General features: G+C 42.1%; 1 protein-coding gene across 2 annotated transcripts in view; it reads left to right on the top strand.

Annotated features, from left to right (window-relative positions):
- The first annotated feature begins 636 nt into the window (after positions 1-636).
- Positions 637-13,662, top strand: part of MAPK12 (mitogen-activated protein kinase 12) — a 33,280-nt gene continuing 20,254 nt past the window's right edge. For both annotated transcript variants that reach the window (XM_064422196.1, XM_064422195.1), the window contains exons 1-4: positions 637-847; positions 1,538-1,667; positions 11,434-11,492; positions 12,788-12,899. In XM_064422196.1, coding sequence (XP_064278266.1) covers positions 732-847; positions 1,538-1,667; positions 11,434-11,492; positions 12,788-12,899 — 417 coding nt within the window. In that variant the 5' untranslated portion in view covers positions 637-731. The remainder of the gene's footprint in view (positions 848-1,537; positions 1,668-11,433; positions 11,493-12,787; positions 12,900-13,662) is intronic.

Below are 13,662 nucleotides of genomic sequence, written 5' to 3'. Positions count from 1 at the left end.
ATACACATGTTGCTGGCCCAGGCCTATTTACTACACAGCTACTGAGAAGGTTGCTCTTGTCCATACTCCAGCAGTGCAATCATTTCAAGCCACTGCTGCAACAGCTCCATTCCAGGTCGCTTCAGCCATGCACAAGACCACTTGCTCTGAGCTCCAAGTGTGTGCTGGTTTTTATTTAACTACATGAAATATTGTCGTAACTTGTGGCCTGACCCTGGGATGATCTGGGCACCCCAGCAGTTCGTCGCAGGGCAGCGGCCATACAAAAGCTCGCTTTTGGACTCCCAGCTCTGCCACCTGCAGCCTCTCGTACTTTTTAACACTTCGATGCAGCAGCCGATGGCACCTCACCGGAACCGGAGCACAGACCCAAAACGGGCCCCGTGTCGAGACGGCCGGGAGGGGTTTGGTCCGCACTGCAAGGACTCGCACGGACAGCGGGAGCCTCGGCACCTGCCTCCCTGCCGGGCGAGCTCCGCCGGGACACCGGCCCTTCGCGCCCCGGCCTCGGCGGAGCGCAGCCCAGGCTCCCGGGCCGGAGGGCGGGCAGGGCGCTGCCGATCCAGCGCGGATCCCGGTGCCGGTGCGGGGCGGGCCTGCGGGGCGGGCGCGGGCGGCGCCGCCGGGCCAGGCCCGGCCCCTCAGCGCGGCGCTGCTCGGCGGCGCCGGCCGCTCCCGCTCCCCCGGCCCGGGCTCTTTGTCGGCGCGTGCCGGCGGGGGTCGGCAGCGCCATGTCCTCCCCCAAGAACGGCTTCTACCGGCAGGACATCACCAAGACCCTCTGGGAAGTGCGGGACCGCTACCGGGACCTGCAGCCGGTGGGGTCCGGAGCCTACGGAGCCGTGTGGTGAGCGGGGTGGCGGGGGCAGCCGGGGGGCGCGGGCGGCGGCCTCTGTCCCGGCGCGGGGGAGGCTGCCGGGCCGGCCCTCTGCCGCGCTGCTCCCTGCCAACTTTTGCCGGGTGCTGTCCGGAGCCGGGCTGGCCCCGCCCGGTGCAGCCGGCCCCGCGGGTGCGGAGGGGCGGCCCCGCTGTTCACCTGGCCGCCCCGGGCCGGGCTGTTCCGCCGGCGGGAGCCGCCCCGCGGGTCTTCCGTCCCCGGAGCGAGCAGAGCCCGGAGCGCTGCCCCAGCCCTGCCCGGGGGCGCTGCCCGCGGCACCGCGGAGCGGCAGCGTCCCTGGAGCCCGGGGTGTTTTAGCGCTTGGGGCGGGCCCCTCGGTTTGGCTCTGCGTTGGTGGTGGGCTTGGGTGTTTAGTGGGATTTTTTTGTCTTATTTTTAGTTTGGGGATTTTTTTCTTCCCCCACTCCGCAGATGTTCCTCTTTAAAGCTTTTGATAATTGTCTACATTTCATCACAGAGTCTGGCAGGCTTTTAAACGAACGAGATGAGATGGCTGCTGGCAGAGATGCTTGGGGCGGTGGTGTCCCCCGTGCCGAGGGCCCGGCACCCTGGGGCTGGATGCAGCCGCTGGCCGCGTTTGCTGGGGTTTGCAGACTTGCTTCGGTCCTTGCTCACCGAACTCTTTCTTTTCCCTTAAAGCTCAGCCGTCGATGGAAGAAGTGGTACCAAAGTGGCCATTAAGAAATTGTACCGCCCGTTTCAGTCTGAACTCTTTGCCAAACGAGCTTACCGAGAGCTGCGTCTCCTGAAACACATGAAGCATGAAAACGTGAGTTGAGTCATTAGCTCAAAACCACAGCTTAGGCACTCTCAGTCAAAGAAAATATACATCTTTGGACAAGACAGATGTATAGCTGAATGGAATTCTGAAATCTTTCAGCCTGTTTTTTTGTCTGCCTGTTCTACAAACATCAGTCACACAAACTAGAATATCCTGTGGGAAACACCACTTAATTTCCACGTAGGAAAAATTGGGTGGGGAAGGTTAGGACTACAGTGCAATTTGCTCAGTGCTAGTGAGGGGGATTAAAGACCAGAAATTACAGTCTCTATTACTATGTTCCTGTGAGTTCCAGGAGAATAGGGAGCCCAGGTCTGTGCATCTTAGGTGCCAGCATTTTCTCTCTTCTCTTCTCTTCTCTTCTCTTCTCTTCTCTTCTCTTCTCTTCTCTTCTCTTCTCTTCTCTTCTCTTCTCTTCTCTTCTCTTCTCTTCTCTTCTCTTCTCTCTTTCTTCTCTTCTCTCTTTCTTCTCTCTTTCTTCTTTTCTCTTTTCTTTTCTGTTTTTTTCTTTTTTTCATTCCCCTGAGCTTGCATGAAGATGCACACATGCATTTCTTTGAGGAGGGGTTAGCATTTTTTTCCTTTTTTATTGTTCATGAAGCATTTGAACCTGATATTAATGGGAAACAGGAAAAGTCCACAAATGACTAAACAAATTGCTTTACTGTGAAGCAGAGAAAAGGTAATAGAACTCTGCACATAACTCCCATGTAATGTGAAAGAACAGCTGTAGAAAGAAGTGTTGAAAGCATGATTGAGAGACAGATTAATGGTCCCAATACTGCGTAAGAGTTTAGGAAAAAAATAAAGAAGTTTTTGCAAAAGCAGTTGTTATAGATTCTCAAAGCATGAATTCCAGGTGAGAAGAGTCCCAGGGTGGGCTTGGAAGGTTACAGTAGTATTTTTAAGTGCTGTTCATGAAGAATGCATATGGGATAAAAAACCCTTATTGTTTGGAGGGAATTGTTAAAATTATGCATAAGAACATTGATTAAAGTGTTAATTGATGTGGAAGATTAGAGCATACCTCCATTCAGAGGACCTTCACAAAGAACTGAGAGATCAAAAGCAAGGATGAGAGAAAGTGGTAATAACAATAACTAGTCATTGCCATTTAACATTATAATGCTAACATTGTGAGCATGCTAGCTTTGTCTGAGGAATAATTTGTGGCCTATCCTGACAGTCCAGAAGGAAAGAGAGCTTTTTGTAGGCTTAAGAAACTGTCTACGTGTTTTGATCTAAATCTTTTAGTCTGATTACTTCAAAGTAACTGCCTCATAACCACTGCTGCATATGTTTAAGAGTTAATGTCTGCAGGAAACTTCTGTGTATGGGCTTTAGTACTCTCAGCATTTTCTTTACTGAACATTTGGGAGCAGAGCAGCCCTTGCAGTTGCCAAGCTCTAACTGTGTCCAGAATTTTGAGATTATTTTTCTTCCATTTCTCAGAATAATCTGTTGGGTAGCATTTTCCACTCCTAGCAGGTTTTAAGCAGTGTATGCCCTTCAGAATAATACTCTAAAACTCCACTGTGGGCTCAATTGGTAATTAAAGAGTCATTAAAGATTGTGCTCACTGGGGAACCTGAGCACAATCTGTAGAAGTTATAAATCAATATATATGAAGAAAGGGAATGATTTACAATCTCAGGAAACAGTTTGGGCCACAGAAAGAAGTGGTTTATGTACTAAGGATAAGTTTTAACATGAATTGTTAAAATCATGTATTCATTAGAGGACAAAAACTGAATAAAACCCCTTCCAGCCTGCAGGGGTTGGAAGCAGAAACTGACTGTTCCACCCATCTGTGATGAGACTGACATGGCAGTGCAGCCATCAAGACAATTCCTATCTGCCCCCCAAGCCTCACTCCCATTTGTCAGTCGTGTTGGCCATGGTGAATTAGAAGCAGCAGCAATGCCTTTTAGGATTTTCAGTTCCTGGGCTGATCCCAAGGGTACTCCTTGGATGGGTACTTCACCCATCCAAAATTAAACCAGAATGGCAATATTGCTCCTCATCATGATTTTCAGCCTGACCCCTTTGACCCATGACTGTTCTGTCAAAGAACTTCTTTTTGCATATTTCATAGAAACATAAAGCCACAGAATGGCTTGCGTTGAAAAGGATATGAAAAATCATCTAGTTCCAACCCTTCTGCTGTGGGCACCTTTCACTGAACCAGGTTGCTCAGAACCCTATCCAGTCTGACCTTGAACACTTCCAGGGATGGGATGTCCACAACTTCTCTGGGCAACCTGTTCCAGAGTCTCACCACTCTCACAGGAAAGACTTTCTTCTGTTTATTTTATAGTTAAAATTGCATCCAATTCACTCTTCTTACCTGTTTTTATTTCAAAATTACTTCTTTAACCACAAGGAATTTGATGTTAGCTTTTATGGAAAGTGTGTTGTTTGTTTCACTTTGATTACCTCTCAGTGGACCATCTCTGCCCCTCATAGCTTTTGGGGAATTTTTGTGTTAAGCATGCAGCAATACATGATCACAGTTTATTTAACCTTATGCTGTATTCAGAATAATGGAAGAAATTGTAACATTCTGACACATGGTGTTAAAAATAGCAGCTCTGATCCTCCATTAAGATAGCACAAGATACCATTAAACCTGTGTTTCAGTGATATAATTCATCAGCATGTCAGTTAAGAAAAATGGAGGAAAACTACTGCTTAATACCCTAGATGACCTTCTTTATATCCCCTTTGAGGAATATGTTCATCTTTTTTATGCAGAATGGTTGTAGGATGACCAGAAGTCCTGTAAAAGCAAATACAGGAGTAAATATACCAAATTTTATTGGATTTGTATTTTATTTTGTAGGGACACTAAGTCACAGGTCAATTTGCTTGTCTGTTTAGGCATTTTCAGGAGGAGGTGGCTGGTTGCACCATCTTTCATTAGACCTTTGCTCTCCCTAAAGTCTCTCAAGTAAATGTAGTGAGGCATATTTCTGTTTAGACCATGTAGTGAGGAGTGTTCCTGTGTAAACCATGCAGACTTGATCACATGGGACTGCTCATCAGCCCTGTGCAAACAAATCCAAGGGAGTGTTGAGGGCCAAGGGACAGAGGCTGTGTGTGAAGGGGATGAGACTTGTCTGTGAGAGGTAAATATTTTTTTTTTTTTTTAAGTAGGCCTTTTAATTTGAGCAGGCACAGGATGTTTCCCAAACTTCATAAGCTGTTTCTACTACTAAAGAAGCAGTCTAGCACAGATCAATTCCTAAGACATTACCAAAAAGAAAAGTTTGTTTCCAGTTCCAGTGGGATAAGCTGCTGGATCACTCTGTTGCTGTATAAATAGCTATCATGTGGAAGGGCATGGTATGGAAATGAGGAATAAACACAGCGAAGGCAGAATGGAGAAAGCTCTTCTTGGGGTTGTTTTTCTCCTTCATTTAATCATGCTAGTTTGTGGTATTCATCCCACCACAACCTTAGCAGCTCTTGATTATTTCTTTTACATCAGCTGAATCTTGTACAGAGGAACAGTCTTTTTACCTTTAGGAAATATTTTTCAGTAGTACTGCTTCTGTTCCATTTTTCTGTCCATTTTGAGTTCATTTGAAATGAGGACTTTTAAAATTTACCTATTATGGCTCTGGCTTAAAACCAAAAGCAGTGAAAATATGGCCAGTGTGCTAACTTTGGCCCTAGCTTTAGCTCTTTAACATTTGCATAGCTCTGTATTTGTGTATTCTTCTGCAGTTAATGGAGATGTCTGTGTATGCAGAGTGAAACCCAGACAAGTAAGTGGAGGTGCAGAACCTTTTGTTTCTTTTGGCAAATAACTCGGATTTTCTTACACGTTTGGATTGTGATACCTCGATTCTGCTTTTGTTGGAGCAAGTGCATGGTTGTTTGCAGTGGTCCAGCCCTGGTGCTCTCCTCACCTCCAGTTTGTTAAGAGAAATTTTCAAGCAGGAGTGCAGAATAGTTGGCAAGGGGAGATGACACTGGAGAGAGGAAGAGAAGAGCAATGGCTTATGCTGGTGGCTCATGTCAGAGCAGAGTGTGGATTTTATCAAAGTGTGGCATTTGTATATATGTATATACCTCTGTGTACATGTAGGCACCCACGGGAATCCTGACACAGTTGTACCAATTAAACTCTGAATGTGTTTCTGGCATAAAATTTCTGACAAATGCCCATTAAACATTTCTTGGGTCAGTTAATATTCTACAGATGTTTTCCCTTCCTGGAAACTCTGTATGTAAGAGGCCGCTGCAGTATTTGTTTAAAGGTACTCTATATTATGCTGTCATTCATTGCTTAGGGTGGAAATTGTTCTCTGGTGTATTCCCACATCTGAAGATCAGTGTGTGTTTTGCATTATGAGAAGCATGTAGCTTTTTTCCCCCTTTGGAAGGAATTGGATATCCAACAGACAACAATTGTCTGTCTCTCTACAGTTATATTTCTGAGGATGATCCACTTTTAGGCTGGCTGCTTTTTAATTCTGTTTTCTTTTTTATTTAAAAAAGAATTGAGCTTTTTATTTTCACCTACAGAGTGTTAACCAGGGAAGGAATTAGTTCCAGAGAAAATAGTTAGTTACACTGTGTTCTTGCTTGAGAAAAATCTTAAATCTGTCACCTTTTGCAGTTCGCCTAGCTTGACATGAACAGTGGAAAGCAACAGCATCTGCAGTGTACAAAATCAGACCAACAAGGGAATTGTAGATGCGTGATGCCTTAATGGATGAGAACTAGAGGTTTTCTGCAGCAAGTCCTGCAGGACTGCACCAGCTAAAAACTCACATTCTTGGGTACATATATGCCAGTAAAGTGCATATATTTCCTATCTGGAAATGGCAGGTCTCCTTATTGGTCCTTATGAACTCAAAAACACAGTTATAACTGGACAGTTCATTGCTGTCAGAAATTTGTAAGGGAGAAACACTCCTGTCTGTTGTTTCTGCAAGATGAATGGTTAGCACATCTAGGGAGCTAACAGGACACTGGATACATTTTATTTGGTTTTCAGAAGTCAATAAATCAGCATAAGGATATCTGTTGTCTTGCTGCCTATTTTCCTAACGAGGTGCTTTATGTAGGCTGGGCTTCAGCTGATAGCCATTTATTCACACCCAGCCTTGGGTAATGATAAAGCAGGCTGATGAGCTTATTCCATGAAATTAAAATAAGAAAAGCCACACTGAAACCCAAACTTTCTCTTTTGATTGTCATCCAATCTAGAGATGAAGACAAGTCTGTCTGCAGGATTTCAATCTGTCCAATGTTACATGTGAATCCTTTGAAGGAAGAGTGTGGTGATGCTCATGGGTATGGCTTGTGAGTGCCAATGTGCTGGCAGGAGAAAAGAAAAGGAGGTATTGCAGGCATCCCTCACCTCTGTGAGGAAGAAAGGTGACTGTGGTACAAACCTTGGCATGAATAGTAAAAATTTTAAAAAGACTGAGAGGTTTTAGTGTAGTAAAAGGATGCCCATGATGAGAACAGCACAGGAAGATGAAGTTAGTCCTGCAGAAAATTTAATGTGACATAATATGTAGTTCAGCAAGGCTCTCTCTTAAGAAATGTACTTGCATGTTTAGCCTGAATGCTAAAGCCACTCAGCTTCACTGTGTTTTCATGCATAATATCTGCAAGAGAAAGCAGCACTTATTGTATGAGACACATAACCTACATTACTTATTAATTTATACTAGATTCAGGTCTTTTGATGTACTACTGCTTACATCAGAAACTGTCTTTTACAGAAATTAAATGGGTCAGTCCTTGAATAGAAGTAATCCAATACAAAGTACAGGGGAAGGCAGTGGTAAGGAGCTATTCACCATTGTGCTCTGCTGTTGGTGTAGTGTTTGGAAAAGAGGGCAGCTGAGAAGGGAAGGGCAGAAACCACTGTACCAATGTGAACCTGTTATTTATTTGTTAACAATAGTAAAGTTGGTGAGTGTGGTCAGGGAACACATACAGTTGGGTTAAGAAAGGCTTGAAATGCTGCTACCCACTCCCCACTGGCTTCAGAGTAAATATATTGAGGTGAAAGCATATCTTTAGAAAACAAGTTAGACCAGTAGATGGGTAGTTTTGTGAGTTTGCAATTTAGGAAGATGCAGCATCTCTCTTGTGAAGACAGGCTGGGAAGGTTTGAGTTGTTCTGCCTGGAAAAGGGAAGGTTCTGGAGGAAGCTTAGAGCAGCCTTCCAGTACACAAAAAGGGCTGCAAGAGAGATGGGGAAGAGCTTTTTACAAGTGCTTGTAGTGACAGGACAAGGGACAATAGTTTAAAATGAAAGAGGGTAGATTCAGATTGGACATAAGGAAGAAATTCTTTACTGTGAGTTTCATGAGGCACTGGTACAGGTTGTTCAAAGAAGATGTGAATGCTTCATCCCTGAAAGTGTCCAAGGCTGAGTTGAATGGGGCTTTGGGCAACCTGGTCTAGTGGAAAGTGTCCCTGCCCATGGTAGGGGCTTAGAACTACATGAGCTTAAAGGTCCCTTCCAACCCAAACCAATCTGTAGTTCTATGGAAGTGATGCAGTATTACACCCTGTCCTTGAGATGAAAGCTATTAAAGTACTTCAGTGCAGGCTGAGGAAATCCAGGTTATTTTTCAGTCAAATATACAGTAGATGCATTCTTTGTGGGCTTATTTATTTGAGAAATTGCCTCTTGGCAGAGTTAGTTGGGGTAAAAATAAGACCCTGAAAAGGCAGCAGGGCTGCTGATTTCCACAGATGCTTTTAATTGACATTGCAGAGTGTACTGGGTTCATTCCTCAGCGGAGCTTCATCTCTGATAGTGTCAGTGTCAGTAATTGTGCTGATTAACACCAAAAATATATTTATAGTAGGTTTCACAGATATCTCTGGTACATTTCGTATAGTCAACACTATGAAAAAATAAATTATTTTTGTGGTTGTTTATGGTGGCTTACTTTAGTACTGGAACATCATAAAGTTCTTTACAAATGCTGTCCTTAACTGAGAGGTTTCAAACAGAAACAGGATTTTCCATCATATTATAAACGAGGGAGATGACTACACTTGGTCCGTTTCTTTCCCTTTTCCTGAACAAGTAGCTGGAGTTGTATCTTCCTCAGAGGATTTATTTTATCACATATTTCCTTGTGCTTAATATAGCTGCAAAAACCTCTGGCCTAAATGGAAATATGAATGACTCTGCTCCAGTACAGGAAAACAATCCCAAACCACAACTATTAAATAAAAATCACTGAGGAAAAGGAAATGGGTCCTTTACTTTATTTTAAAATTGATTAACTATTAGTATTAGTTGATTAACTATTAGTCTTACCATTTTGGACACTAACATGGATTTCAGGATTTTTAGAAAACCTGGTTTGTAAAGCAAGAGAAGTATTGTGAAATCCTTAGCATATTTAATGAGTTTTCTGGTTCATTATTTAAAATTCCCTCCTTTGGGAGCTGAGCATTGGTCTTGGTGGCTTCATTCGCTGTAGAGGATTTGCAGCAGAGAGGTTTGTCTCTGTAAGTTTGCAGCCTTAGCTCAGCAATAAGTACATCAGGCAGCATTAAGTTCCAGGAACTCTTTGTACTTGAGTGGATACACATTAGAATGTTAGTCAGCTTCACTAGTGTGTTTTGGGGCTGGTATGTTCTGCATGGAAACATGTTCTTCATGCTCCAGTGTTTCACAGGGGGTGCCTGATAATGCCTTGGTGCACAGATGCATGTGATAGAGCAGCCACAATTATTTCATCCTCCTCTGTGTCCCTTCTTTTCATTGTGGTGTCCCAGTGTCTTTCACTGCTATATTCAGATGTGATGTGATTTATTTTCTTATGGTTCTTGCTTAGGTGTATGTGGGCATGGAAATACTCGCTTAAGGAGAAGAAGAAAGACTTTTGAGAAAGTGGGGCTTGATAAGGGAGGATGCATATTAAGTAAGATTACTGCTAAAATGTTAAGTTCCTTCTTCATATATGTACATCTGAAGAGAGCACACAACTTTTTTGGTTGTGTGTTTGCATACACTGCCTTAGGAAATGCCTGTAAAGCTGCATTATGCTCCACTGTTGCAAAGTATGTCTTTGTAATCCCGTCCTTCTCCCTTCTCTCACTACCTCCACAGAGAAAAGGAAAACCTTATGTAAAACTGTCATAAAAAAGAAAGTTCTTATTGTAATGTTAGCACTAGCAGTATTCAAATAATAACCACATCCTCCATGGGTTTAATTATTATTTTATAGTAGTTATTATTCTTTAATTAGTTTCATATAACAGTCCCAAGTAAATATTATTAATGACTTTTTTTCCAAAGATATATGTGGCTATGGAGAAAGGGAATTATAATTTTCTGCCTTCATCTTATTAGTTTTTCTATCTTCTTCATAATTTTGACAATACCCAGTATAACTGTAGTAGTCTGCCCTTAATATGGAAAGACTAAAAATATGTGCAATAAGGATTTCATCACGGTTGGGCATTTAAAACTTTAAATAAAGGAAGGTGTCCTTTTCTTGCATTTTCCCCCTCCATTTCTACTCATGCTTCTCTTTATTTTCACTTTTTTAAGAAGATGTCTGATTTGGATGACAGTTCTTGATGTATGACCTGATGTCTGTACAGCCACAAAGACAGGGTTGAACAAGGTTATAAAGCTTATTAGTCTTTTAGCTTGCTTCTGGCAAAGTCCTGCACAGCCTCGTGTTGCTAAGAACAGCAGAGTTGTGGGTTCAATCCCCACTCAGGCCATTCACATGAGAGTTGTACTCGATGATCCGTGTGGCTCCTTCCAGCTCAGAGTATTTTGTGATTCTGTGACATAGCAGCCTGCACCTGGGCAACACCACAAGCACTCTGACGCTTGGGAGTCTTCCTCTGAACAGACAGAAATGGTCATGAATTAGCAGCAGAGATAGAAAAGAAGCAGCTCTAAAAGCCTTTGTTATTTAGGCACTGCCTGGATTATGCATTAAAACTAAAATCTGGCTTTAGATCACTGCAGCTACTTCTTTTTGAGCATTGAGTTCTGTGTATTTCATTTTCTGGTGTTCAGTGGTCTTGAAAGAAGCATTGGTATTTAGTGTAATGCACCCAGTCAGTTTGTATAGTTCCCCCAAAACCCATGCTAATAAAAAAGCTCTGGTGGAAAATCCGTTTTACTAGATTATTATTTCTCTGTTCAATGATAGAATGCTTTTGTTTGACCAAAAAAACTCTTTGCAGAACCTGAGGTATAAGCCACAGTAAGTCATATAAAGATCTTACTAATTTTTCTCAATAAAAACAGTTTCATTCTGGTTTCTTCTTTGTACTTCCAAGAAGCTGTTGTAGTCTGTGTATCTAAATTACCCTGTTACTGAACTTGGAAGATGTTTAAAGTGCACTTCATTGATAAGCAGCAGGTCCAGCTAGGTGAAGAGTACTGCAAGTGCTCTTCATAATATAAACCAATTTTTCTGGTTTATTTTCAAGAGTTGAGTATTTAAAGTGATAAAATACTGTCTCCTCTTACATAAAATGGTTAGCCTCTGAAATTTTAGTTCCAGTAGATACTACTTGTATTTTTTTTTCACAGAGTCAACCTGCCATCTGAGTTATAAAATCTAACACATAACAAATCCAGGCACTACTTTAAGTGTTCTTTCTGCCATGTTTATGCCTGTAGCTAATGTCTCAATATGTTTTGGATTATATTTTTTCACTTATTAGGTGATTTAGGCTTTATTGTGTCAAATAAGCCATTCATTCTTTTCTATTTTTTCCTTTTCTTTTTTAGGTCATAGGAATTTTGGATGTGTTCACACCAGATATAACACTGGAGAAGTTTAATGACTTGTAAGTTCCAAGTTGTTTGTTTTTTGGAGCAGAGCATTGTTTGTGTGGGATGAAAGGTTGTTGCTTTCTACATAGATAATTCCAAAATTGTTGCTTCATGGACTTTTTTTTTCTGAGTTTCATCTTAATGTAACTCTTACTGCTGCTTTGGTGGGCTGGAGTTCTCAGATTGTCATTAGAACCAGTTTCCTGTCTTTCAGCCCTTAATAAATGGCATTTTAGTGAACTCCCTAATCCACCTTACAAATACTGATTTCTTACCCTGAGGCCCAGGTTGCTCAAATGGTAGGACAGTTCTTAACCCAGTCAAGTAGGCTGAAAGTTACCCCCACTATGTGGCATATCTCAGTGGGCTCCATCCAAATTCAAGGATCAGTTAAATGTACTGGTGCTGCTGAATTTTTTTGGTGTTTATCTGCATTGTGGTCTCTTGTGCCCTGTGACTGCTTTCCCAGTCAGTGGTCCAAACAGCACCTGATACAGGTTGTTTCTACCACATCTCCCTGACCTTTTGGTGGCATCTCAGACACAAGATGTTTAGCATGTCTACTGTTTTATTTGTTTACTGCTGCAATTCTGGTGAATTAGAGTTGCTAGAGAAACGGTGCCCAGAAATCCTTTTGGGCTTAATGTAGGTTTCCTGTGTTGGTAGAACTGTTCTGGATTTCATCTAGTATATCTATGTTTCCTAAACAACCTTGTGTATTTATATGTTAGCAAAGAAAGCTATCTGACAGAAAAACGTAGAAAATGAAGTACAGAAAACATGGAGCATGTGTTCATATTGATTGTTGAGCCAAAATGAATGTTGTCCATATTGTCTATTGTGCTAGCATTTTACACAGCATATGCAATAGAATGCACATGTACATGATGAGCATTGAAACACTGTGTTTTACATGAAACTCTAAAATCATCCTCCAGATTTTGCTAGTTCAATGGCTGTGCTGCTAGGTCATGACTGTGAGATACACTGCTTTCCATGAATGTCTTAGTTTTTTGTGTAGCTGTCTTTGAAATATCATGAGGCTTTTGGTTAGTTTCTTCCTAAGCTAGTTCTGATAACTAGCAAATTTCCATGATCAGTGACAGAACTGGACAATACCTCTTTAAGACAATCAGAGAAAAACAGATAGGCTTGGAGGATAGGAGGATGATGAAGGAATTGTTTGGTAAATGGAATTATCTATAATTTAATATTGTAATTGAACTATAACATGCAATTATGCTTTAATTTACATGACAAAGTTAATCAAGTTAATCTGTTTGGTTTTCTTTCTTTTTTTTGTTTTAAGTTACCTCGTCATGCCATTTATGGGAACAGACTTGAGTAAGATAATGAAGCATGAGAAATTAACAGAAGATCGAATCCAGTTCCTGGTATATCAGATGTTGAAAGGCTTAAAGGTTTGCCAGTCTGCTACTATTTTGGTTTCACAGTCTTTTTTCCTAGTAAACTGTTATGGAGAACTGTAAGTATTTATAATTTAATAGCAGGATAAAATTTATCTCACCTAGTATAGTAAAAATTGTATATTAAATTAAAATAATTGTATTTATTTATTGTACAAAGTATATTTTTGCAGCTAAAAAATCCTGTCTCGCTCACATTCTCATCTTATATTAGATGCTCCAGTCCCATAGTCATCATCATTAAGCTTCACTGGCTTTGCTTCAGTATCTCTGTTTAACTGGGAAGCCCATAGCTGAGCACAGCACTCCAGGTGTGTCTCACCAGAGCTGAGAAAAGGGGAAGGATCATCTTCAGGGTGCTGGCAATCCTCTGCCCAATGCATGAGGCTTTTGGTTGTCTTTGGTGCAAGGGCACGGGTCCTTTTCTGCCATGCTGGTCAATCTCCAGCCTCGTCTGGTGCATGGCATTATTCTCTCCCAGGATTTTGTTAAACTTTGATGGGTTCCTGTCAGCCCATTTCCTTAGCCTGTGGAGGTCTCACTAAATGGCAACACAATTATCTGGTGTGTCAACATTATTGTCAGTTCTGCATCATTTGCTGAGTTGCTGAGGGAGCTCTCTGTCCCATCATCCAGGTCAGTAATGAAAATGGTAAACAGAACTGACTTCAGTACTAACCCCGAGGGGGACACTGCTGGTGATGGGCCTCCAGCTGGACTTCCTGCCGCTGATCACAACTGTTTGATCAAGGCAGCT

The sequence above is a fragment of the Passer domesticus genome, chromosome 5, assembly GCF_036417665.1.
Source record: "Passer domesticus isolate bPasDom1 chromosome 5, bPasDom1.hap1, whole genome shotgun sequence".
Lineage (NCBI taxonomy): Eukaryota > Metazoa > Chordata > Aves > Passeriformes > Passeridae > Passer > Passer domesticus.
This window is presented reverse-complemented; position numbering and strand designations above follow the sequence as displayed.